Source organism: Desmodus rotundus, chromosome 4 (genome assembly GCF_022682495.2).
Source record: "Desmodus rotundus isolate HL8 chromosome 4, HLdesRot8A.1, whole genome shotgun sequence".
In the NCBI taxonomy this organism is placed as follows: domain Eukaryota; kingdom Metazoa; phylum Chordata; class Mammalia; order Chiroptera; family Phyllostomidae; genus Desmodus; species Desmodus rotundus.
Genome location: NC_071390.1, coordinates 6,757,872 through 6,782,575, shown reverse-complemented (window position 1 = coordinate 6,782,575; position 24,704 = coordinate 6,757,872). Strand labels below are relative to the sequence as shown.

Below are 24,704 nucleotides of genomic sequence, written 5' to 3'. Positions count from 1 at the left end.
TCTAACTGAAAATTTTAGAGGTGCGCAAACCGTAAAGTTAGTAGTGTAGGTCTCCCAGGAAATAGTTAGTTGAGGGGAAATGAGAGGAGATGAACAAAGTTGTAAAAGCTAGCCATTTTCTGAATCTTCAAGGAAAAGGAACATCCCCCCTGTGCAGTGAAGGGCGAAGGGAACTGGAGATGAGGAATTAAGAACATTACCAGGTTTTACCAACAACTGTTATGAACAGTTACTGCTGGTCAATTATAATCCTACATAATAAGGGGTTGAAGCCTTAGCTTCCCTTTCTCAAAAAACAATAGACACTGTGGAATATTATGCAGCCATTAAAATGACATCCTTTCCTCATTTATTTGCATATTCGCAATATAGTAAGATGCTCAAATATATTAAATAGCTAAAAAAAGTTATGAAACAATATACCCATGTATATTGTGTACAGTATGGTTTAAATTTTCTTTAAAAATAAAAAACATATACATACATGAAGACAGAAAGTTTGAAAGGATGTACACCCAAATTGTGAATGACAGTAGTAACGATGGGATTGTGACTTTTATTTCCTTCTGTATACTTTTCTGTATTGTCAAAATACTCTGGTGAAAACTGTCCATTTCAAGAAATAAACTAGAAGACTGTTTCTATTCTGGAAAAAGTGTCAGTGGGAATTGTAGCTAATATTTAAATAACTTAGAAAATTGAATTCATTTTATCACAAACCTACCAGGATCCTCCTCACTGTAAGAAGACAAACACTTGTAAATGTACTCCACCAATACACTGTGAACTACTACAAACAATTAAAACACACTTTGCATTAAAAAGCCACTTTGCTTTATGAGATATTTATGAAAATTTCTCTGCAAACTAAACTTTTTAAGAGAAATTATATTTGAGGTTATAACTGAAATCTTGCTTCGAATCCCTCTGGGTAAAATAATGTCTATTTCCTCACTTGTGAAAATCCAGACTTTTCGCTTAAGGAGACATTTACTTTACTTGTTTTCATTCGTGAGAAAGGAATCCATCATGTGTTGATTTAAGCAACTAAATGATCCGGAACCCCAGTCACTGAGAGTTAAGTATCGCGATTCATACGGCCAATGCTTCACCTGTTTTCCGCAGCCACTACAGGTGAAGTGCACGCAAGAATTCGAAAGGTGACAGCCCATGTCCCTTACGTATTGACCAGCAAGAGCCACTACTGATAGAAACAGCTTTATTTTTCGCACGTAAGCGTTACTGACTGGACTGTTCCAAAAAGGACATACGAGAGCAAAACATGTAACATGCAATGAACCCGTCGGTCTTACAGTTCCTGGTCTTCTGAAAAAGAACACGTGTGAACAACTTCCAATGTAAACATTTCCAATTGCACCCATTTGGTTCCCCTCTTTGCTTTAAAGTTAGCAACAAGTAGATTCATTTTAGGTAACTGGCCATCATATTCTTTCTCACCTTTATTCGTACTGAATGTAAAGCCTATAAAATCAAACTATGTATTGTTCAGAATTCCGAAAAGGTTCATTGACATAAAAGATTCCAATATGTTAAGCAACCACACACAACTGATATTTTGCAAAATGGATAAAAAGATAAGCTGTTTGAAAGCAAACATAATTTTAACCAAATGAATAATATATTTATCTGATAATAGCTTCTCTCTTTTAGAAAATAGGAAGTGCTCAGAGTACACTTTTTAAAAATAAGAGAACAAAAATGTCAACGGAACTGAAGTAATTTCAGTAAAGATATTGGTAGCACGGGGAATCTCTATTACATTTCTTCCCCAAGACAGGAAGGCAGGCCTGAATTTATTTGAAATCAGAAAGGGACTAGAGCACTAAGATTCTAAATGCAAAGCGTACGGCTATGAAAAGCTATCAGCTGTCTTTGAAAGGTTCTCGTGTAGTCTTTAGATGACAGCTATTAACACACAACCAGATGCCTCGGCTCGACTGCCTGTCAGTGGCCCAAACCAGCTCCCCGATTACCCTCCTTTGGCCCACTATCAATGCTCAGCTAGAACTCAAAAGAACTAGAATCTTTTCAAGACATGTTTCTTCTTAGGACCAATACAGTATCTGTTCTCAAAAAATAAAAAATAAACAACCCCAACACATGAGTATTGCGACCAAACAAGCAGAATATCATCATGCCCACCTCTCCCTGGAGCTTCACTGGAGCCGGCCAAATGCCACCCGCAGGGACGGCACCACGGTCTCCAGACAGGGGTGACCATTCTCCTCTGAAGGAACCCTAGATGGAATTCTGCAGGAAGAAACCAGTGTTGCTTACGACACAAGTTGTCTCTTCACTGGCCATTCAAGAGCTCTGATTTCTGAATACACTCCGCAGCTCCCCACTCGGATGGATGTGGCTGCGACGCCAGCCCGGCCCTCCCCACTCCACGGCCCGCGGCCGGACCCTGCCTCACCGCGCTGATGCTCAGGTCGCTCGCAATGCTCCTGAAATCCTAGCTCGGACTTCTTTCCAAGTGCAGGCATCCGTAACTTACTGTTGAGAGAACACACAGCAGGTAGAGCGTAGTTCTCTTTATATTAAAATTATAGTGTGTGTGTGTGTGTGTGTATGACAATTCTCTGTATGGCAGGATTTCTGATTAATTTTACCCTCTTCTTTATATTTTCTTAATGTTTTAATTGCTTACAGTATCATTTTTTAATCAAAAAAATTTAAGCTATTTTCATTTTAGAGGGAAAAAGAAAAAATTTTCCACAGATTCTAAAGGCAATTCCAAGTAAGAGTCAATTAAATGCTCTTGGGAGACTACTTTGAAAAAGAAAATTCCAGAAGAAGTAAAATCCATGCTCACAGAGAAAATGGCTTTGCTCGCGACTCTGTCCCCAGGTGGCCAAGTGTTTGCACGTGGCAGGTCTAAACGAATACAGTTTATTTGGATGTTGAATTTCTAGACAGTTGACTTTTAAATCATTGTTTTATGAGCCTTCCTTTTCTTCTAGCTGGCTGAAGTTATTTTATGTTTTATTCAGTGTATTTAGAAGAACAATTTTAAATCAGCAGTGAGATTCAAACTACTAAGCTTTATGATATGGCTTCAGAAAGATCCACCCACAGACAACAGACAAACGGGCGAAACAGGGCCGAGCAGCAGGCCACAGCGGGCGGGGACCAGCTGAGAAAGTGCCCAGGGAGGGGACGCTCCTGTCCACACCACCTCCACACAGCTCGCCGGGACTTCCTCCCAGCACAGCGCCTGCCGCCTGCACGGTGGCGGACAAGGGGCATCTGCTCGACGGGCAAAGGGCCAAAGGAAAGAAGGTGCGAGGACAAGAGGGGCAGCCTCTGCTTCCAACGGCCAGCGCTGCACCTCCTCCGTGACGCCCAAGTCAAAGGGCCAGCAGTGGAGTCCCACCCCTTCCCCGGAACAGAGGTCAGAAGGGTTCCCACCTAACTGAATGTGACGTGTAGCACAGCTATAAAAGCGCACAGTCGGATTATTAACTAATGCTTAATCAATAACCAAAGACGAGTGTCCTGAGTTCAAGGAGTGAGAGCCAGGTGAAGGCAGGGGCCAACGTTTTTCTTTAAAAACCTCCCTTTCTTGGATTTTTAAAAATAGAGCAAATTCTGTAATATATAACTTGGGCAAACATGTATTTTATTGTCCCAAGTGGGGTGCTGCGAGAGTAAAGGGAACACCAGTAACCATTTCTCCCCGGAGAAGAGCAGGCCAGGGCAGCGGACATGCGCAGGGCTGTCCCAGGCGCGCAGACGGCGATGGCCAGACACCTTTTTGTTAGAGTCTGCGCCTCCTTTTTCCGAGTTCCCTGTTAGACTGCCGAGCATTCCGCGGTGGCCGACTCTTGAACGCGGAGTAACAGCAGTTTCGTTCTCTAGAGAACACATTTTCTAAGCAATGAAACAGACTTCCCACCTCCTTCCCCACACTTAAGGGTTTCTTTTTAAGCATAAACCAATGTTTTAAATGGATTGGAGGAAACAGTCTGTTTTGATTTCTAAGAGAACAAAAACGCACAACTGTAATTTAAGTTATTTGAGATGCACATGTTGGTTTTACTTTCCAAAATACTAGCAGTAAGAGCAGTTTACTTTACCTTGTCCATAAAACAAACTTCCAAAGCGATAAACCCCAACTATGAGGCTAGGTCATGTGTTTCTTAAATCTTTGTATTAACCATGAGATTCTCACAAATACATTGCCACAAAGCAGCTTAGAAAAGCCACGTAAGAGTCAACATAAGGAAGTCAGATCCGTGGGTGGACATAGGGCTTCCCCGGAGTGACCCGGCGGGGGCACCGGGCAGGGTGCGGGCCAAGCGGGCCGGGCGGGTTCAGCTCCGGAACAGCAGCATGCGTTCGGAACACGCCTGCCCCACCAGGCCCGCGTACTGCAGCACGTCGGCCTCCTCGCTGGCGTCCCTGCGCTGTCTCCTATAGACCCCGTAAGGCAGGATGGCTTTCTTGTAGAGCACCTGCAGGCGGTCGGGCTCCTTACTGCGACCTTCGTCCACTGCAACGACAGAAAGACGCCGGTGAGAAAGTCACGTGCGAAGTACTTTCCACTTCCTGATTTAAAAACACTTATTTGGAAGACGACAATTCAGCACGAAGATGTCCTCCCTGAGCGGCACGTTCAGAGGGTGTACCGCATTGACGTTAGGACAGCTTGAGTGTGCTGAAAGGTAACACCTGAACGCCAGGGAGAAACAAAGAATCGCAGGCAATTAAAAAACTGCCCGTCAGCACCTTTGTTATTTTCTCACAACAACAAAGGTTACAGCTCTGGCCTCTTTCCTGAGTCTGCCTGAAGTTTGCTTTGTGTCCCCTCAAGCCAGAACTGTCTGGGGTTTTCACGCGAGCCGAGCTTCCCGAGGCCTTGGCAGCCTGGGCTGGCCCGGCAGGCCAGGTGTGGGCAGCGGGCCCTCCCTGTCTGTGGGCAGCAGGTAGATCCTCACAGCTTCCCGGGAGGGCATGGCAGAGACTGCCCATGGCTGCCACTAACAAGTACCCCCCTCCCCCATATAAAAGAATGTCTGGTTTTGAGCAGGGCCTCCCAGAGGAAAGCCTGCTTCCCAAGCAGCTGGGTGTGGCCCTGTGACCAAGGTCTGGCTCCGAGAGTCCAAGTTGAAGTTCCTGTGGTAGTGCCTCCATTCTGTGGCACGTTGCACGGACGTCCTGGTAGGAGATCAAGCTTCTGTCTTGGAGCTCGAGGTTAGGAGTCCCCCCCCACCCCCGCAGTCCAACAAAAACAAGATCAAGAAGGAATCCGAGTACGTGAGGACTTTGTGAAACAAAACTGCCCGCCCAGGCCTGGACTGCCCGCACCTAGAACTTTACATAAAGCAGAAACAAACTAACTCATTGAAGCCAACTTATTTTAGGTCCCCATTACTGGCAACTGCTCCTAATTCTAACTAACACAGAGAATGATGTTATGACACCCACTAAAACGCACAACGTCTCTTGTCCCTGACTCAGCTAGGCCACTTCTAGGAGTCAGCCTACAGCGGCGGCTCCCTGACCGCTGAAAGACGTGAAATCCTGGCTCCCACCCCCAGAGACCCTGATTCAAAACCTGGTCTGAACGGAATCTGAGCGTCCGCGGTTTCCTAAGCCTTTCCAGGCAGACGGGAACAGCCGTCCCAGCGCTGCACGAGCCGTCAGGGCCTTGGCGCTGAGGCTCCGTAGCACTGCAGACCACCTGCGTGTCCGTCAGCGGAGAACCGGTCAATACATTCGTTAAGTAAACCCATCGATAAAATGTCACGGAGCCACTGAATGGCCAAAGCGAGATAATGAAGGGAAAAAGAGTAGATACAGTACAAGTAATTGTTCTCTCTGTCCACCGTGCTTCATCAGATCACTCGGCCGGCGGCTCCTCGGAGGCCTCCCGGTCCTGGCATAAAGCAGCACCGCTCTCCCTGGTTCTCCTTTCTCTTCCCGCATCGCGCTCACCCCACCTGACAGATCCACCGCCCTTCCCCCGGAAAGTTTCCCTTTCCTCTAGAAAGGGCCATGAAAGTAAAAACCAAGTAAAAAAAATGCAACGTTTTGCCACCAACATTTCCCCAGGGCCTGGCACAGTGAGCGCCCGCTGGTGCCCCAACACGGCTGTCTCTGGAGCGGGTATCACAACAGGCTTCCACACTGTGGGACTGACTCTCCCTCTCTCTCTCTCTCTCTCTCATGTTTTTGGATTTTCTATAATGACCATAAGGCTTTCATAATTTAAAAACAGTTTCTAAGGTTGGCTGACACATTTTATCTCTTTGCTACATTTGGATCTTCTAGACATGACATGTGGGAGTGCTGGTTTCCTTTTCTAAAACCAACGGGGTTGTTCTGGATTTCTCAGGGACTTTCAGCTATAACCTCGTTTCTCAGTCAGTAACCAACTTTCCACAACATTTACTATAAACAAACATTTATTGGACGCCCACCTCGACTCTTTAATACTTAAGTTGGATTTCACTCATTATTTTGTAATGGAAGCAACAAATATTGTTTACTCTTCAACTATTGCTGTGTTCTCCATCAGTCAGTCATTAATTAATCAGGATAGATCATCCAAGATCAGTTTCAGGAGACAGAAGTCAACACTCCCCCCTAGTACCTGAGAGAGACACCCGTTTTACAGATTGAGAGGCTCCCTGATCGAAGTCATCTGTGAGAAAGGGATCAGCACATTCCAAACGGACCAGTTCTATGCCTGCTCAACTGGGTGGGGAGGGGGTGCAAGCTCACCGTGCACCCAAAAAGAGGTTACACAGGTCAGAGAAGCCCACACCCTCCCACTGAGAACCCGGCCTGGGGAGGCACAGATGGGCGAGGAGCCAGGAAACACCAAGGGTGCAGCCAGAGGGTCCTCGTCATGTCCGCAGAACTGAAGGCCGGTGCAGTTTTAAATTTTCGCTTTATCCTGGACATATTCAGAGGGGATCAAGGTGAAAAGGAATAAAGGTTCAGGAGAAGGGTTCTGCAAAGCTGTCATCTGCCCTCAGCTCCAATCCCTGCCTCTGCTCTGCTCTGTGCAGCCGGAGGTGCACCCGGGGGAGACAGAGGCCAGGGTGTGTCTCCTGCAAACCTCTCTCTCCCCTCCCTGGCTCTCTGCTCTCTGCTCTCTGGCAGCAGTTCCATCTGTTCTTGAAGTTGCCTGGGTTCCCGTTTCCACAGTTAGCACTGGCCCCTGGGCCCATTTTCCTCTGAGCCCAGGCGTGGTGGCGGTGTCCTGCTGCTGCTGACCCAGCGCTGGGTCAGCTCTCTGGTCCTTGCTGGGCTCTCAGCAACACCAATGCCTGCCTTAAATGTTCTCTGCTGGAAACACCTGCAGTGGCACTGGTGTCCCTGGTTGGACAGACCAACTTCAATGTGTTTTTCTTACAAATTACTTTATCCAACAGAAGGAGAAAATCCACGTACTTTTAAAACAAGAAAATATTGAACATTTATAACCTGGCGGTTACCGCATCCCTCACCAGGGTAAGTGACGGGCAAAGGAGGAGGCAGCGCCCTGGCCCCTGCTGTCAGTTAATGTGCGCACAGTACAACGCCTAACTACCTCCATCGCCCAGCTATAAACACTACTGGCAGGAAAAGGTTGATTCAAGGACGTTTAGAGTCTAATGCAAATAAAAAACTCATAAAGATCCGTGAGAACAGCAAAGGAGAGACGCAAGGGCATCAGCAAAATTGCACAAAATCTAAATCGAAACCCTTGCATATTTTTAAATTGGAACTTTAAAGTATGTACACACGATAGGGTGTTCAAACAGAAACACGAGACTTGATATAACATCGTATTTTATCCAGAATGCAATGCCAATCTCTAAGTTTTATTCTTTTCTAGTGTGACACATAAAAATAAAAATAGATGATTAGGAAAAAACCCACCGTGGTGTGTAATTTACATCAACTGTTTTAAAGTGAATTCTTCCTACAAAGTGAAAAATTTGTGTTCTTTCATTTGTTAAAACATATACAGCTGACCCCTGAGAACAATGTGGGGGTCAGGCTCACCCGTCCCCTGTGCAGTTCAAAATCCACACGCAACTTGTGACTCCCCCAAACTTAACTACTAACAGCCTACAAAAACAGTTCATTAGCACATATTTTGTATGGAATATGTATTATACGAGGTCTGTCCATAAAGTAGCCAGCCATGTAATATGAAAAAGAGACATTTATTGAAGATACAAGATACAAAAAACATTGTACATGAGTCCCCTTCAAGGTAGGCACCTTGGGACCTCACACAGTTCTCCCAATTGCCATCAGCTGCCCTCTCGTATTTTCCGGGATCTCATCGATGGTCTGGAATCTCTTCCCTTTCAAAGGTGATTTTAGTTTTAGGAAAAGCCAGAAGTCGCAGGGCACCAAATCTGGGCTGTAGGGGACCTGAGTCACCTGGGTGATTTGATGTTTCACCAAAAAATTCTGCATGAGACCTGATACGTAAGTGGATGCGTTCTCGTGATGAAGCTGCCAATCACCAGTTGCCCATAGCTGCGGCCTTCTGAATAATGTGAATAGTTTCTGCGGAAGAATATTCAAGCTTAATGAAAAAGCTTAATGCAGATTCGTTGCTTTACTCGCTGTCATTTTGAATGCGATGGCCACACAGTCCACATGCTCACTCAACAGTGCCTACCACCCCCACTGACTAGTACAGTGAAGTCCTCGTGGTTCACACATGCGCATTCCAGTCCACTGTCCTTGGCTGCCAGGTTTCACGAATGTTGCGCAAACAGTTCTCATTATACTAACAATGGCTGGGCTTTTTCTGGACAGACCTGGTATAGTGTATTCTTACAATAAACTAAGCTAGAGAAAAGGAAACATTATTAATAAATCAGAGGAAGAGAAAATACACTTCCAGTACTGAACTGTATCAATACTGTTAAGTTTGCATCACCTGTTCACAGGATGAACTGTCTGCCAGTACCTACACCATATTGTATAATACCTGTCTTATGTAATACAATGTGATACAATATTTTAATATCTGTCTTATGTAATACAAACGCTGTAGATTACATATTACTAACATGACATCGAGGAGAAGATAATGTGAAAAATTCGTATCTTCAGGTAAGACAGTTCATGTAGTGCTGATAAAAAAAAAAGCAGCAATACGACTGTTTCAAGGCAGCCTAGCCTACACACTAATGAATAAATCATTATAAACTTCCTATGGCATACAGTATTACAGCTATATTCTTTACACGGTACTGGAGACTGTTACATTTTTTCATATACCACGTACCTGTGATGCAGTTTCTCCAACTATGAGAGAGGTGCATGCTGTATAGTGATGCAATTCTTTGACAGCAACATCATAAGACAACAAGAACACGAAGACATTATTAACTTCACACAAAATGTCACTCACCTTCCGTAAGGACAGGTTATCCACTTCCACATGAGCCACGCACATGGTGTTCTGCCCGGTGAGCGTGATGACGACAGCCACCCACAAATGTCCCCCACAGTTCTCGTGTGGTTCCTAGATCTGCACATGAAGGCACTCACGCACACAACAGGGACACTTCTTAGCTGATTATTTACTCTCCATTAAGTGCAAGTGGGTCATCGGCAGGGCCGTCCTCTGCACTGTCTCCACGTGGGGGAGGGGGAAGGGGAGGAGGAGGAAGCTGAGGTGGGAGAGGCAGGCGCACAAGTGTAGCTCTACAGAAACACGCTGTAATTTCTCTCTTTGCTTTTTCGTGTCTGTAAAAACACTTCTACGTCCCAATCCTGCTCCCACTGTGAGCTTTAGCTTCAGGGTCCATGCTGTGAAGAACCAAAGGCAGTCTGGAGTAATGGGAGCCCCTCTGCCAGACCGTTTAGCATCCAGTGTTAACCTGTTTTTCTGGAACTGACCCCCTTCCTCACTGGTTCGGACGCTCTCACCTCCACCAAGTCGTCTTCTGTCAGTTCTGCTGGTGTGGTGTCTGTGAGCTCTTGAATCTCTCCAAGACCCGTATCTTAAAGCCCCCCAGACTGTTTTTCAAAATTTTTGTGGCCACACCCACGATCTCTGACTTCCTTGACTGCTCTGTCGTGAGTCCTATGAAGTCGTGCACAACGTCTGGACACAGTTTCTCCAGGAGGAATTTACTTTTTCGGGTCTGATGGCATCTCCAATGGTGCCATCCTTCCAGAACTTTCACGCTGCTCTTTCTACCAGGGTTCTCTTGGACAGCATTCACAATCCTCTCCACGACTGCTGTGTGGAATAAGTCTTAAAGGTCCTTACGACTTCTGACCTAGAGATGCTAAATCAAGAGACACTGAGTTTGGGGGCAGGCAGACCACTCTGACACCATTGGTGTTGAACCCCTGGGGTTCTGGGTGGCCAGAGGCACTGCCCAAACTTGGAACTTTAAAAGGCACGCCCTTACTGGTCAGACACTTCCTGACTTCAGGGACAAAGCATCGATGGAAGCAACCCAGGAAAATGGTTCTCGTGGTCTAGGTCTTCTTGTGCAACCCGAAGACTAGCAGGTGGTGTTTATCTTCTCCCTTCAAGACTGGGGGGTTAGCAGCTTTGTAGGTAAGGACATCCTTGCTCATAAACACGACCGCGTTTGCACACAACAGTAGAGTTAACCTACCCCTTCTTGCCTTAAATCCTGGTGCCTGCTTCTCTTCCTCACTAACACATGCCCTTGGTGGCATTTCCTCTAGAATAGGGCACTTATGCCTGCATTAAAAACCTGTACTCACCTGCTGACTCTTGGTGGGCAGAAGCTGTTTCTCCTGTTCTCTTGACATTTTTTAAAGGTAGACACCTCTTTCCAAAATTATCAAACCATTCTTTGCTAGCATTAAATTATCCAGCTTTAGATCCTTCGCCTTCCTTTTGCTTTAAGTTGTATAATGATTTCACTTTTTCCCGAATCATATTATAGCCATAGGTATGCGTTCCTTACCATAATCGTAGGGATGCCTTTCCTACAGCAGTCCTACACCACATTAAAGCTGCATTTTTCAGTGAAAGATACAAAGATACTTCTAAGTGCAAGGTTTTCACACCTGCTGGTGTAGCTGCAGGGATGGCTTCACATATTTCTTTTCTTTCTTTTTTATTTACAGTGGTCCTTACGCTAGGTTTACTTATATCAAAACGGCAGGCAACCTCAGCCACAGGCCTCAATCCGCGGTCCGTATCAAGCACTCGAACTTTTTCTTGTAGTGTCACGGCCTCTCTCTGCCCCTTGCACGCATTCCCACCACCACTGGTGGCACTGTGGGTGGGCTCCACGGTGTTCTGCAAGGTTGGCGGTGTTGCCCCGAACACGGTGACAAACCCTCGAGAACCATGAGACGCCACTCTGGGCGGCGAAGTGCGATTTGCCGGAGAGACCCCCGCTCGCGTGGGGAGGATGGGCGTCACCGGGCTCTGTGAGGGGGAACCACAGCAGCGGAGCCCCCGCAACAGCGACAGAAGGCGGCCAGGGGACCGGTGCAGTGACAAAGCCTGTACTGCAGTTCGTTCTGCGCAGCTGCGATTTGATAACGCATCTTTACCCGAGTTTGCATTTTCCTGGACAGCAGGTGGTGCCGCGCATGATGTGTGTCCAGGTGCATGTTTTAATAAATTTTGTATTAGACTTTTAAAATAACGGATTTGTATTTTATGGTAGTAAATGATAAAATAGACTATTATCTACATATATTTTATGCATTTATGACATATCTTTTTCTTAGTATTTCCTTATTTCCAGGCTATATGGTTCATCTGTAAGTTTTTTCAAATTGTGGCAAATCTACAAAAAAATTCTCCAATATATTTACTGGAAAAATCCACGTATAAGGGGACCCATGTTGTTCAAGGATCAATTGTACCTCATTTCTATTTAAGATTAAATGCAAATCAAATTTTTGGCAATACTACAATATACAAGTTTCAAACACCAAATTCCAAATTGGCTACTGGTATCTATTATTTACCTATATCCTGGGTTGGCCAAAAAGTCTGTTTAGTTTTTTCCATAAAATAAGTGACGTAGTTTTCATTTTCACCAATAACTGTATTGATCTGGATATTCTGAGTATGTCGGCTGTCTCCCATGTGGTATAACACTGACTACTCTCGATCAACGTCTCAATTGGATCATCTCCACTTCAACTGGTCTACCCGGCCGTGGAGCATCATCCAGTGAGGAACCTGCAGCACGAAACTTCTCGAACCGCTTCTGACACGTTCGATCAGGCACAGCACCTTCTCCACACACTGCACAGATCTTTTTTTTTTTTGCGCTTCAATTGTGTTCTTACCTTTCTTGAAATAAGGCGTAAATTTTTTTAATGCATGCTACTATGACAGCTGTCACAATAAAATCTAACAGATTTGTTCTGAATGACGTTAATGACAACTAAGTGCTGCCGGAGCCATGTTTCGGGAAAAAACCAAACGAACTTTCTGGTCAACCCGATACATGTCTCATTAAAATTTCCAAATTCATAGCATTTTTAGAAGGGCTTATAACCTAGAAATCAATCAAATTTAATAGTTTTTAGTCCAAATACTTCAGAGACCTTTGGATCAAAGTAATCAAATACATAATATTCTTAGATATCAACCAGCTACTCACTTTCTAACATCATACATAATTACAAAAAGTGGTAATAATAAATTTTAAAATCCTCTCCTCATCTCTTAAATATTTATGTATCCTAGTCACTTGGAGATGCAAATACATTTGGTCTTAGTGTTCAAATACTTTGGAAGTTTGTGGGGTTGTTATTGTTAATATTATAAATAATGTGGTATTCTAACACCAACTCACCAGATTATGCTGAAACTCAACTAAAACTTTTTATTAATCTATTGAAATACGAATTTACAAATTAAGTTTTCTTAACTGCGCCACAATCTCAACTTTTCCCATTTGCCACACTTTGACTATGAAAGTGCACCTAAATATTATAGAGGTTAGAAAGTAGCACGAAAGCGTATCTTTCTCTGCCTAAAACATCTTAAACTGCAATTCAAACTTGGAATGTAAGTTTAGGGTTCTGCCTACCAAAAACATCAATCTGAAACTGCCAGTACTCCAGGAGAAGGGAACGGAGTTCAACAAGACATGTAATAAGAGAATCAGGAAAGATACAATAGCAATTTAAAAATATTTCAATAATTTTAACAACAAATTTTCTGGGAATTAGTCATCTGTGGACTTACTGAATACTCAATAGTAAGTGTATTATTTTAAAATGTCTTTTTAAGTCACAAAAGAATGCTTGTTGCAAAACTCAAGTAATACAGAAATAAATACAGAATGGCATCGAGTCCCCCACAATCCTCTCTCTTGCCATTCTTCTTGCTCCACCAATCTTCTACCCAAGTCACCAGGGTTCACAATTGCATAAGATGCATTTGAATATGTAAATAGGTTTCAATCACATTTTTGCCATACTTTATATGAAGGCCAGAAAATCAAATCAATCACCCTTTCAATAGCTATACTGTATCAATGTTAGAACCCACTTATCACTATAGACAAAATAACACATTTCTGTTTTCTGGGCTTAACAGCCTGCAATTTTACAATCATTCACAATAAAGGCAGATTCTGGTTTTTGGCATATTATACCTAAATAATTTGAAAACCAACTTAAAGCTAAACAAAAAAAATTCTACCAGATACTTAAAATATTGAAAATAAATTAGTTGTTATGATTTATTTACTAAAGTTTAAAAATGCACCCTAAGTCCTCACAGAAGCCTTCTACCCTCATCTCGCAGTGCTTGCCCGATCGGCGTCCTGTAGACACACATCTGCAGAGCTGAGCCCACACAGCTGGCGCCTTCCTGGGCAGACCGTTAAGATAACAGAAAAATAAGCCATTTTGAGATTAAAGACCGTTTGCCATCTCATCGAAGGGAAACTGCCAGCATATTAAGATGCCTTGGAAGTGTGCGCCAACAAGAACTTCTTCCATCTTCCTGTTTTCTAATGGATCACAATTAATTTCGTGAAGCAAAACAACTAAAGGCAACCCTGCAAAAACTCTTCTGTGATAAGCATTTGATACAAGTAGGCTGTCAACTCTATGATGTTTGAATCTTCAAGAAAACTCTGCTCAACAACTGCCTGATTTTCCCTGAACTTTTTATTCCTGGGGGATGTGCTGTACACCACAGGCGCTTTCAAAGGAAAAGAATCTAGAGATTAAAGTTTTATGTCTCCTTCTTATGGGAATTTAACTCATTCATTATTCTCATGGAGACTTGATAACTTCTAGGCTTTCCAGAAAATGATGAAACAGTCTATTTTCTTAACTTCATTACTGATTGCTACAGCATTATCACAGAACCATGAAAACAAGTTACGTGCTGTACAGCTTCTCATGAAGACGGCTGTATAAATGGCAGGCACGGTAACGCTAAGGAAGCTAAAGACACTTGGGCAAAAGCGTGATGTAATGAAAGAATGTGAAAATGTGAAATTTTGAAACAAATGCATGGTTAGAACTAAACTCAGGAATCAAACTCAGGTATGGAAGGTCCAACGTCCACTACGATTCAGACTACCGGACATAAGGTGTGAACCTTCTGTTTTCCTGACCGTGCGGGAAGGAAGGGACGGTGGGGAGGAAGGAGGCTTCAGTACGGGATAGCAGAAGGCTCTGCCACAGGGAATGCACGGCAGTTACGACAAAAATGATGCAGCCCCATCAGCTCATCTTTCAAGCCCATTTACTTTGGGAATCCATCAGGAAGAATTATAGACTTTCCCATTATATAAAGAATATAAAGAATAATGCTGTTAGTAATCTCACACAGAGTTATTTTTCTGGTAAAAATGAAAGCTAAAAAAACAAACCTATATTTAGGTTATTTGTAGAATACCATTTAATAGCAGCTTTTTTGAGCTATAATTCTGATAACCATACAATTCAGCCTTTTAAAATACAGAAATCCATGTTGGTTTTTTTTAGCATAGTCACAGTTGTTCAACCACCATATTAATTTTAGAGCTTTTCAGCATCCCAGAAAGAAGCCCCAGACCTATTTTCTGTCACCCCACCTTTCCCCCAACTTCCTGAGTCCTAAGCAACACCAAGTGATTCCACTTTCTGTCCCTATGGAATCACACGGTACGTGGCTGGTGTTTTTCACCCAGTGCAATGTTTTCTCGGTTCCCCGGCACTGTGGCACACACCCCAACACGTCAGTCCTTCTAACTGCCATGCAGCACACCACCGTGTGGCTCCGTCACCTGTTCCCCATTCAGCAGTTGACAGATGCTTGGGTTACTTACACTTTTAAACCACTGCAAACAATGTTCCAAACGCTGTGTACAAGGTTGTGCGTGTTGTCACGTCTCCTAGGAGTGGAGCTGCGGGGTCACCTGGTAACTCTACGCTGAACCCACTGAAGAACTGCCAGTCCGACGCGGTGCGTGTGCCACTTCACGTCCCTCCCGGCAGCGTAAGAAAAGTTCCCATTCCTTCACAGCCTCCTCAACACTAGTTATTACCTGTCTTTTTAAAAAATACTTTACTTATTTTTAGAGAGAGGGGAAGGGAAGGACAAAGAGCGGGGGAGAACATCAACATGTGGTTGTCTCTCACACCCCTCCTATGGAGGGACAGGGGGGTTGCCTGGCCTGGCCAGCAACCCAGGCATGTGTCCTGACTGGGAATCGAACCAGTGACCCTTTGGCTCGTAGGCCAGCGCTCAACCCACTGAGTCACACGGGCCAGGGCTGTCACCTGTCTTTTTGATTAGAGCCACCCTAGTGTAAACTCATAGCTTGTGGGTTTGATTTGCATTTCCCTGACAGCTAACGGTGCAAATTTCTTTTCATGTGCTTATTAGCCATTCGTTTATCTTTTGTGAGGAAATGTCTGTTCAAATCATTTGCCCATTTTGAAACTGGGCTGGCTTTTCACTGAGTTGTAAGCGTTCTTTATGTGTTCCAGACACCAGATCCTTGTCAGATACACTGTCTGTAAATACACTCTCCCCTTTCCTGGCCTGGGTTTTCACTTTGTTCGTGGTGTATTTGGAAGTATAAAAGTTTTTAACTTTGACAGAGTCTAATTTATTTATTTATATTTTTGTTGCCATGTCTAAGAAACCATTGCCTAATCCAGCATTTTCAACCGGTGCACCACAAGAATTTTTTTTAATTTATTAATTTTTAGGGAGTGACAGGAAGGAAAGGGGAGAGAGAGGGGAAAAGGGAGAGAGAGGGAAAGACTGACTGACTGATTTGTTGGCCCACTTATTTACGCATCCACCAGCTGATTCTTGTATGTGCCCTGACCGGGCATTGAACACACAACTGGGACCACATTCTAACTAACTGAGCTATCTGGCCAGGGCCCCAGAAGAATTTTTAAAACATATAATTCCTGACTATTTATTTAGTCAGCGGTACCAACTTCTTTTCCTTAGATTGTCAAATTTAAAAGAACAGCTGTTTGGTGTGAATGAATCAAAACTATACCTATTTTTCGGTATGTGAGATCAGCAAAAAATGTAGTATTTTTTGGTGTGCTGCAGAATTTTAGTAATTCATTTATGTGTGCCATGAGATGAAAAAGGTTGAAAACCGCTGGCCTAATCCAAGGTCATACAGATTTGCTTCTTCTTCTTCTTTTTTTGTAAGTTTTTTTTTATGATTTTAAGCCCTTTACATTTATCTTGAATTAATTTTTGCATACGGTGTGAAATGGAGACACGATTTCATGCTTTTGCACATGGATATGCAGCTGACCCAGGACTGTCTGTTGAAAAGATTATTCTTCCCCCATTGAATTATCTCAGTATAATTTTTGGAAATCTATTGGCCACAAATATTACTTTATTTTTGGACTTTCAAATCTAGTTTGTTATATGTATCTATCTATGTGCCCAAACCACACCATCTTAACTTTATTATTCTTTTTCAAGATTACTTTGGCTATTCTGTTTCTTTTAATTTTGATGCAAATTTTAGGATCAACTGTTAATTTCTGCAAAGAAGTCAGCTGGTATTTTAATATGTCTTCCAACCCACGAATATGTAATATATTTCCACTTATTTGGGTCTTCTATAATTTCTTCCAACATTCTGTATTTTTCAAAACATAAGTTTTATACTGTTTTTAGACTTATTCCTAAAAATGTTCTTTTTATAATAAAATTATTCACTTAATTTTTTATTATAAGTGAAAGTACTTATTACTTAATTTCACTCTCAGATGGTTCAGTGTAAGTATACAGAAATAAAATAGATTTTTATGTGCTGGTCTTTCATCCAGTAACCTTTATGAACTTGTTTATTAGTTCTGATCATTTTTTGGTACATTCTTTACAATTTTCTACATACAAAATCATGTCATCTTCAAAAAAAATAGTTTTATTTCTTCCTTTTCAATTTGGATGTCTTTAATATCATTCTCTTGCCAAACAGCCCTGGCAAAAATATAATTTTTAAGGGGAAAAAACTAATTTTGTTAATCTAATGATAATGATGTTGACCAAGAAGAAAAACTTCTTGGTTCCCAGAGACCATATTACAAAATATAAAACATAAATCGCCAAGATAATTCTAACCAGAAAGAGCCTCAGATTAGTTTCGGTGGTATGGGCATTCGGTAGCAAAGGCCTGAAAAGGGTTACACGGGAGCAAAGCAGGAGGGCGCCAGACCCGTAGGCAACTGCACGCAAAAATCACGCCAACCTACCTCGTGCCTCAGCGCACTGCCGGGTGGACTCGTTCATACTGTTTGCCTGTGTAAGATGCTAATAAAATCCCTCTTGATGAAGAATAGGGTTGAATGCTCTCAAATTTCTACCCTAGGTCTTTTGACCTTTAAATACTCTCTTAAATACTTCTTACATCACCATTAAGGTTACATTTGAACACTGACAACAATATAGTGAAAGAAATGTAAATTCTGCAGGCAAAACGTGCCACTGCAGCTTCTCAAAGGCAAAGGGAAGTCGGTTTGCACAGCTGCCGCGTGCTAGGGCTGGGCCGGGCCCAAAGCGACAGCCTGTGAGTTCAGGCATCTGTGGCCTGTGTGGTCAAGAGATTAGTTACGTACAAGGGGACTGATCACATAAATAAATACACTGGGAAAGATGAGAGTCGGATTTCTCTGTCATAGAAGGGAGGTACAAGTACAGAAAAGGAGAAGACGAGAACGAGTCCTGCTGTGTTAGATTAGAATTGGAGGTGCTGGTGAAAATGCACGGTTTTTATACGCTGCACAGACCTACAGATATAAAAGTAGGTGTGAACGAGTGGGTGGGTGAACGGATGTGTGTGTATGTATGTATATGGCCACGTACTTCCTAGGTCTGTCTGCTGCAGGGCCTGGACGCAATGCAGCCTCAGGAGCAGAGAGCACACTCACTGCCAGGCCTTGTTTTCCTAATATTACTCTCTGTGAAAAGAAACTCGAGCTCCTGGGAGAAGTGCCTAATTGCACAGCTGGGTCAGGGAAGGTACAAGATGAGCCTGGAGTATTTTGTGCCAGGAGGTAAGCACATGCCCAAAGAATGATGGGACATGTCAAAAGGATACAGGAGTCACCTTGAAAAGGTTCCCGCTGGCCGAATCTGAGACAATTTGAGCACTCAAAATAAATAATGCGAGTAATGGATTACGATACATTGTCTGAAGTAAGATTCCATGAGTTCACGCTGATCTAAACAAACAGGAAGAAGGGACTGCTTTCTCTTACGGTAGAATGCCAGCACATGAAAGGAGAAGGAGCGATGGAACTGGGAAACCATTCTCTGGCAGCCACCTCAGCAATAAATGACTCAAACAGCATTATCGATAGATGTAAAAAGGAGAATACGTTTGATAAAAAAGAATATTTACATTATCTCAAAGTACACCCCTACAAAACACTGATTATTTATTAACAATTACAAAATACTCATTAATTTTATACTTAATACGTATCACTTTACCAAGTGAAACAAATTCAAGTCCCCAGCAGTGAGATGAATTGACAATATGTGTCTCCTTAGATGCCTTTTCAGAAATATAGTTTTGGCAAGAATGTCCTAGGAGGCTATTTTTGGATTTGATTCATAATCTGAATCAAATTATAAAGAAAGATTTATTTGCAAAGATATGCACACTCCTATGTTCACTGCAGCATTATTCACGTGGCCAAGACCCGGAAATAACCCAAGTGTCCTTCCACGGAGGACTGCGTGAAGGAGACGTGGCACATACACACGACGGAGCGCCACTCAGCCATCAGAAAAGATGAGACACTGCCATCTGCAACACAGACGGAACCTGAGAATATCATGCGAAGTGAAGTAAGTCAGACAGAGAACGCTGAGAACCGTGTGATTTCATGCACATGTGGGATATAAAACTGAAACTCACAGACACAGTCAACGGCGTGGAGGTTACCAGAGGGAAGGGGCTTGAGGGAGCAGTAAAGGGGGTCACATATATGCTGACAGAAGAAGATTTAACTTTGGGTGGTGGGCACACAATGCAATATAGACATTATGTATCACAACAGAAATGTATTCTTGAGACCTATATAATCTTATTAACCAATGTTGCCCCAATAAATTTAATTAATCCATTAATTATTATTTTTTTTAAGTTCTAGGATTCTAAAAAACTTATAAGGAACATTTCATGAAATTAAGAAATATTCTACCAGGTAACTGGACTATGCTCTTTAAAATGTTACGGTCAGGACACTAAAAGGAAGAATTATAGGCCAATATCCTTGATGAACACAGATGCTAAAATCCTCAACAGAATATCAGCAAACTGAATACAGCAATTCATTGAAAAGATCACACACCATGATCAAGTGGGATTTATTCTAAAGATGCAAGGTTGGTATTAATATCCGCAAATCAATAAACATGATATATACACCACATAAACAAAATGCAGGATAAAAACCACATGATCATATCGACAGATGCAGAAAAGGCACTTGATAAAGTACAGCACCCATTTATGATAAAAACTCTCAGCAAAGTGGGAATAGAGGGAACACATCTCAACATAATAAAGGCCACGTATGACAATCCCACTGCACCATACTCCATGGGTGAACACGACAAGTGTTCCCCTTAAGATCGGGAACAAGACAGGAATGTCCGCTTTCACCTCTCTTATTCAACATAGTACTGGGAGTCCTGGCCACAGTAATCAGACAAGAAGAAGAAATAAAAGGCATCTGAACTGGAGAGGAAGAAGTAAAACTGCCATTATTTGCAGATGACTTGATACTTTTTTGGTGGAACCCTAAAGATTCCACCAAAAAAAGCTACTTGAACTGCTAAGTGAATTCAGTAAAGTAGCAGGATACAAAACAAATATCCAGAAATCAGTTGCATTTTTATACACCAATAATGAACTATCAGAAAAGGAAACTAAGACAACAATCCCATTCACAATTGCATCAAAAAGAGTAAAATACCTAGGAATAAATTTAAACAAGGTTGTAAAAGACCTGTACTGGGAAAACTGTAAGACACTGAAGAAAGAAATTGAAAAAGACCCAAATAAGTGGAAGCACATAGCGTGTTCATGAATAGGAAGAACTAACATCATTAAGATGTCCACACTACCCAAAGCAATCTAGAGAGTCAACACAATTCCTATCAAGACACCAATGGTGTACTTCACAGAACTAGAACCAATATATATATAACCAAATATAAACCAAAAATTTATATGGAACAACAAGAGGTTCCGAATACCAACAGCAATCTTGAGAAAGAAGAACAAAGTTGGGGAAATCATGCTACCTGACATCAAATTATACTACAAAGCTGTAGTAATCAAAACAGCGTGGTGCTGGCACAAAAAGACATTGAGGTCCGTGGAACAGAACAGAGAGCCCAGAAATAAATGCACACCTTTACGGTCAATTAATAATTGATAAGAGGGGCAGAAACACACAATGAGGTAAAGATAGTCTATTCAATAAATGCTGTTGGGAATATTGGACAGATACGTGCAAAAAAATGAAACCAGCCCACCTTCTTACACCACACACAAGAATAAACTCAAAAGAGATTAAACTCTTAAAATGTTAGACTCGTAACTATAAAAATCTTAAAAGAAAAGATAAACAGTAAAATCTAGTACATTTCTCATAGCAATGTTTTTTCTGATATGTCTCCTTGGGCAAGGCAAACAAAAAAAAAATAAACAAATGGGATTGCATCAAACTAAAACATTTTTGTACAGCAAAGGAAATCATCAACAAAGTACAAAGACAACCCACTGAATGGGAGAAGATATTCGCTGATACATCTGATAAGGGGTTAATATCCAACATTTATAAAGAACTTATAAAACTCAACATCAAAAAACCAAACAATCCAATTAAAAAAACATAAGCAAAGGACCTGAATAGACACTTCTCCAAAGTGGACATACAGACGGCCAATAGACATATGAAAAGATGCTCGACATCACTAATCATGAGAGAAATACAAATTAAAACCACAATGTGTTATCATCTCACACCTGTCAGAATGACTAGAGTCAATAAATCAATAAATAACAAGTGTTGGTGAGGATGCCGAAAAAAAAAAAGGAACCCTGGTGAACTGTACGGAATGCAGACTGGCGCAGCCATTGTGGAAAGGAAAAAGGAGTTACTTCCTTTTCGATTATTTTATGCACTTAATTATATTTCTTGTTTTATTTTATTTTTTAATTGTTGTTCAATTACAACTGTCCCCATTTTCTCCCCCAGTTCTCAGAGTAAGAGGGAGAAAATGGTAAAGCAAATGTGGTTAACACGTTATCACATGGGTAAAGGGTATGAAGGTCTTTGTATTATTCTCGTAACTTTTCTGAAATTTGAAATTATTTCAAAATAAAAAAATTAACAAATGATAAACTATGTTCTTCAGACTCCCATTATATTCCCTCATGTTTGTGTGTGGTTTTGTAGTCCAAGCATTATTCATACTTTATTCTTTGTCAAACTTTGTTCTGACATACTTATCACTCCAGCCTACTGGGGCATTTTCACATTGTTCTGTTTCTTCTGATGCGTTAGAGACCCTTACCAGCGTCACAGCATGCCGGCGTTTAGTGACCAAAACAACAACAGGCCTAGGAAAAAGCAGTACTATATTTAATATAACTTAACACAGGGGTAGCTGATGGTAGCTAATCCAACACACCAAGTCAGTTCATTGTAGGATCTCCGATGCCAGCTGATTCGACACCTTTTAATCAGTAGCTTTAAAGTCTCCGAGTATGTGACGGCTCAAAGAAACTAGTAACTTGGTGCGAACAGGCAATCTCATTGGTAACCTCCCTGAAAATCGCACTTACAACAAAAGCTGGCCATAATACTAATTTCCAAAGAGTGAATTTGGCACTGGAGTGACTCTGATTCCTTACAAGGGAATCCAACTAGAGAAATCTCAAAGTACCTTTAAGCAGTAAAACCTTTGAGAATTTCCTGGGGTATAAAGTCAAATTAGACATTACAGTATTCACCTCAGGGGCAAATACAAATGGACCTTTCTCTGCCAAGGGTCTCTCTCAATCCGGAAGTCTATTCTCTTCCCCATTCTTGGTCTTGCCCCAGTTTGCACATAATCTCTGTAGATCACAGTTATCTCCTGTGCTCAGTTTTCCTCTCGCACAGTTCCTGTGCACTAACTTCACAGAAGTCGAAGACTGCCATCCGGCACAACCACACGCCAGTCCCTGTAACCTCCTACTTTCCCTCCAGTTACAGCTTACTGCATTTTCTCTCCGTTAAAGAGTGTTTATTTAATGGCCTGTAATGGCCATTTCCTCACCTCCCACTCACTCCAGAATTGACTGCAATGTGTATCTTGGCTCGGGCACCTTCACTGTATTCACGAAGATCAAAGGGTCTCCTCCTTTAATACAAGGACACATTTCATCACCCTCAGCAAAGAGTAAACGCAGAGGACCACTCCCTCCTCCCTGAAGTCCACTCTGCCGTGGGCTTTACTGATACGCTCACCCTCTCTCCGCCAGGGCGGTTCTTTCCGTGACCAGTGGAGCTACACCATGTTCTCTTCTAGGTCATCCTCTCCTCTTGCTCTATACTTTCTCCTTAAGAAATTTCATCCATGTCTGTGGATTTTTATTTTTAAAGGTTTTCTTTACTTATTTTAGAGAGAGGGGAAGAAAGGGAGAAAGAAGAAAGAGAGAAACATCTATCTGCAAGAGATACACAGATTGGTTGCCTCTTGCACGTCCCCAACTGGGGACCTGACCCACAACCCAGGCATGTGTCCTGACCAGGAACTGAACCCGTGACCTCTTGGTTCATAGGCCAGATTTCAATCCACTGAGCCACACCAGCCAGGGCCACGTCCGTGGATTTTCAAAGTCTCACCTACAAGTTACAATCTTTAGGTCTGATCTATAAACCCTCTGGTCCCGCCAAACTCCTTCTCCTGAGCCTAGGGAGACTTGACAGTACTACGTGCTGCTGAGGGTAGTACGCTTGGGCCAATTCACACTGCCTTTGAGGAACCCCACTTCTACGAGTATGTCCTATAGAGATCGTGTGCATGCAAAAGGATGTATATTTAAAAGTATGTTGTAGTATTATTTGCAATAGCAAAAGTAAAACTTCAGTGTCCACCAGTGGGGGCAGTTATTACCAATAATACATACCGCAGAACACAACCATTAAAACAGAACAGGTACACATAAACTCAACCTCATGATTCAGCAATTGCGCTTCTTCGTATTTACCCAAAGAAGCTGAAAACTCATGTCTACACAAAAACCTGAAAACAAATGTTTATAGCAGCTTTATTTATAACTGTCCAAATGTGGACGCACCCAAGATGCCCTTCGGTAGGTGGATGGATAAACAAACTGTGGTACATCCGGACAATGGACTATTATTCAGTGATGAAAAGAAATGAATTATCAAGCCATGAAAAGATACGCAGGAACCTTAAATGCATTTTACTGAGTGAAAGAAGGCCATCTGAAAAGGCTTTGTCCTCTACGATTCCAACTAGTCATACGACGCATAAGTACGTTTTGGTCAACAAAAAACCGCATATATGCCATTGGTCCCATAGAATTATAATGGAACTGAGAAATCCCTGTCACCCAGCGACCTCACAGCCACCCTAACATCACAGCACAACGCATTACTCACATCTGTGGCGATGCCAGTGCCACCAAACCTACCGGGCTGCCAGTGGCATGAAGTACAACACATACAATTACGTACAATATATACTTGATCACGACAATGAACGACTGTTACTGGTTCGTGTGTTCACTACACTACACTTCCTGTCATTATTTTAGAGCGCGCCCTTTCCATTTACAAAGGAGGTGCGCCGTGAAGCAGCCCACTGTGTCACACCGGCAGCAGCCTCACGTGTCTCGTGTTCACTACACCTGTGGATGGCATCACTTTATCCTGGGCTTGATCAGATGGTCTGGGGGTGAGGTCACCTCTGCAGGCCTGTCTAAGCATCAGCACGGCCAGGTCCTCAGAGAAGACACGCACTGAACACAGCCGGGTGCCGGCGCCGTGGTCCTCCACCTCGGGGCACACCAGAATCGCCTGGGAGGTGCGCAGGATCCACGGTGGGGCCACCAGTCTCTGGGAGCGGGGCCTTACGGACCATGATGGGGAAATAGATACCCCTCCTCGCACAGTCAGACAGGCCCACGAGACCTTAAGAAATGCCAGGGCACAGAAGTCAGGGGGCGTTAACA

General features: G+C 42.7%; 1 protein-coding gene across 7 annotated transcripts in view; it reads right to left on the bottom strand.

Moving 5' to 3' along the window:
* Positions 1-1,205: 1,205 nt before the first annotated feature.
* ATE1 (arginyltransferase 1) overlaps positions 1,206-24,704 on the bottom strand; it is a 125,509-nt gene continuing 102,010 nt past the window's right edge. For all 7 annotated transcript variants that reach the window (XM_053923381.2, XM_024555524.4, XM_053923377.2 and 4 more), the window contains one exon: positions 1,206-4,516. In XM_053923381.2, coding sequence (XP_053779356.1) covers positions 4,338-4,516 — 179 coding nt within the window. In that variant the 3' untranslated portion in view covers positions 1,206-4,337. The remainder of the gene's footprint in view (positions 4,517-24,704) is intronic.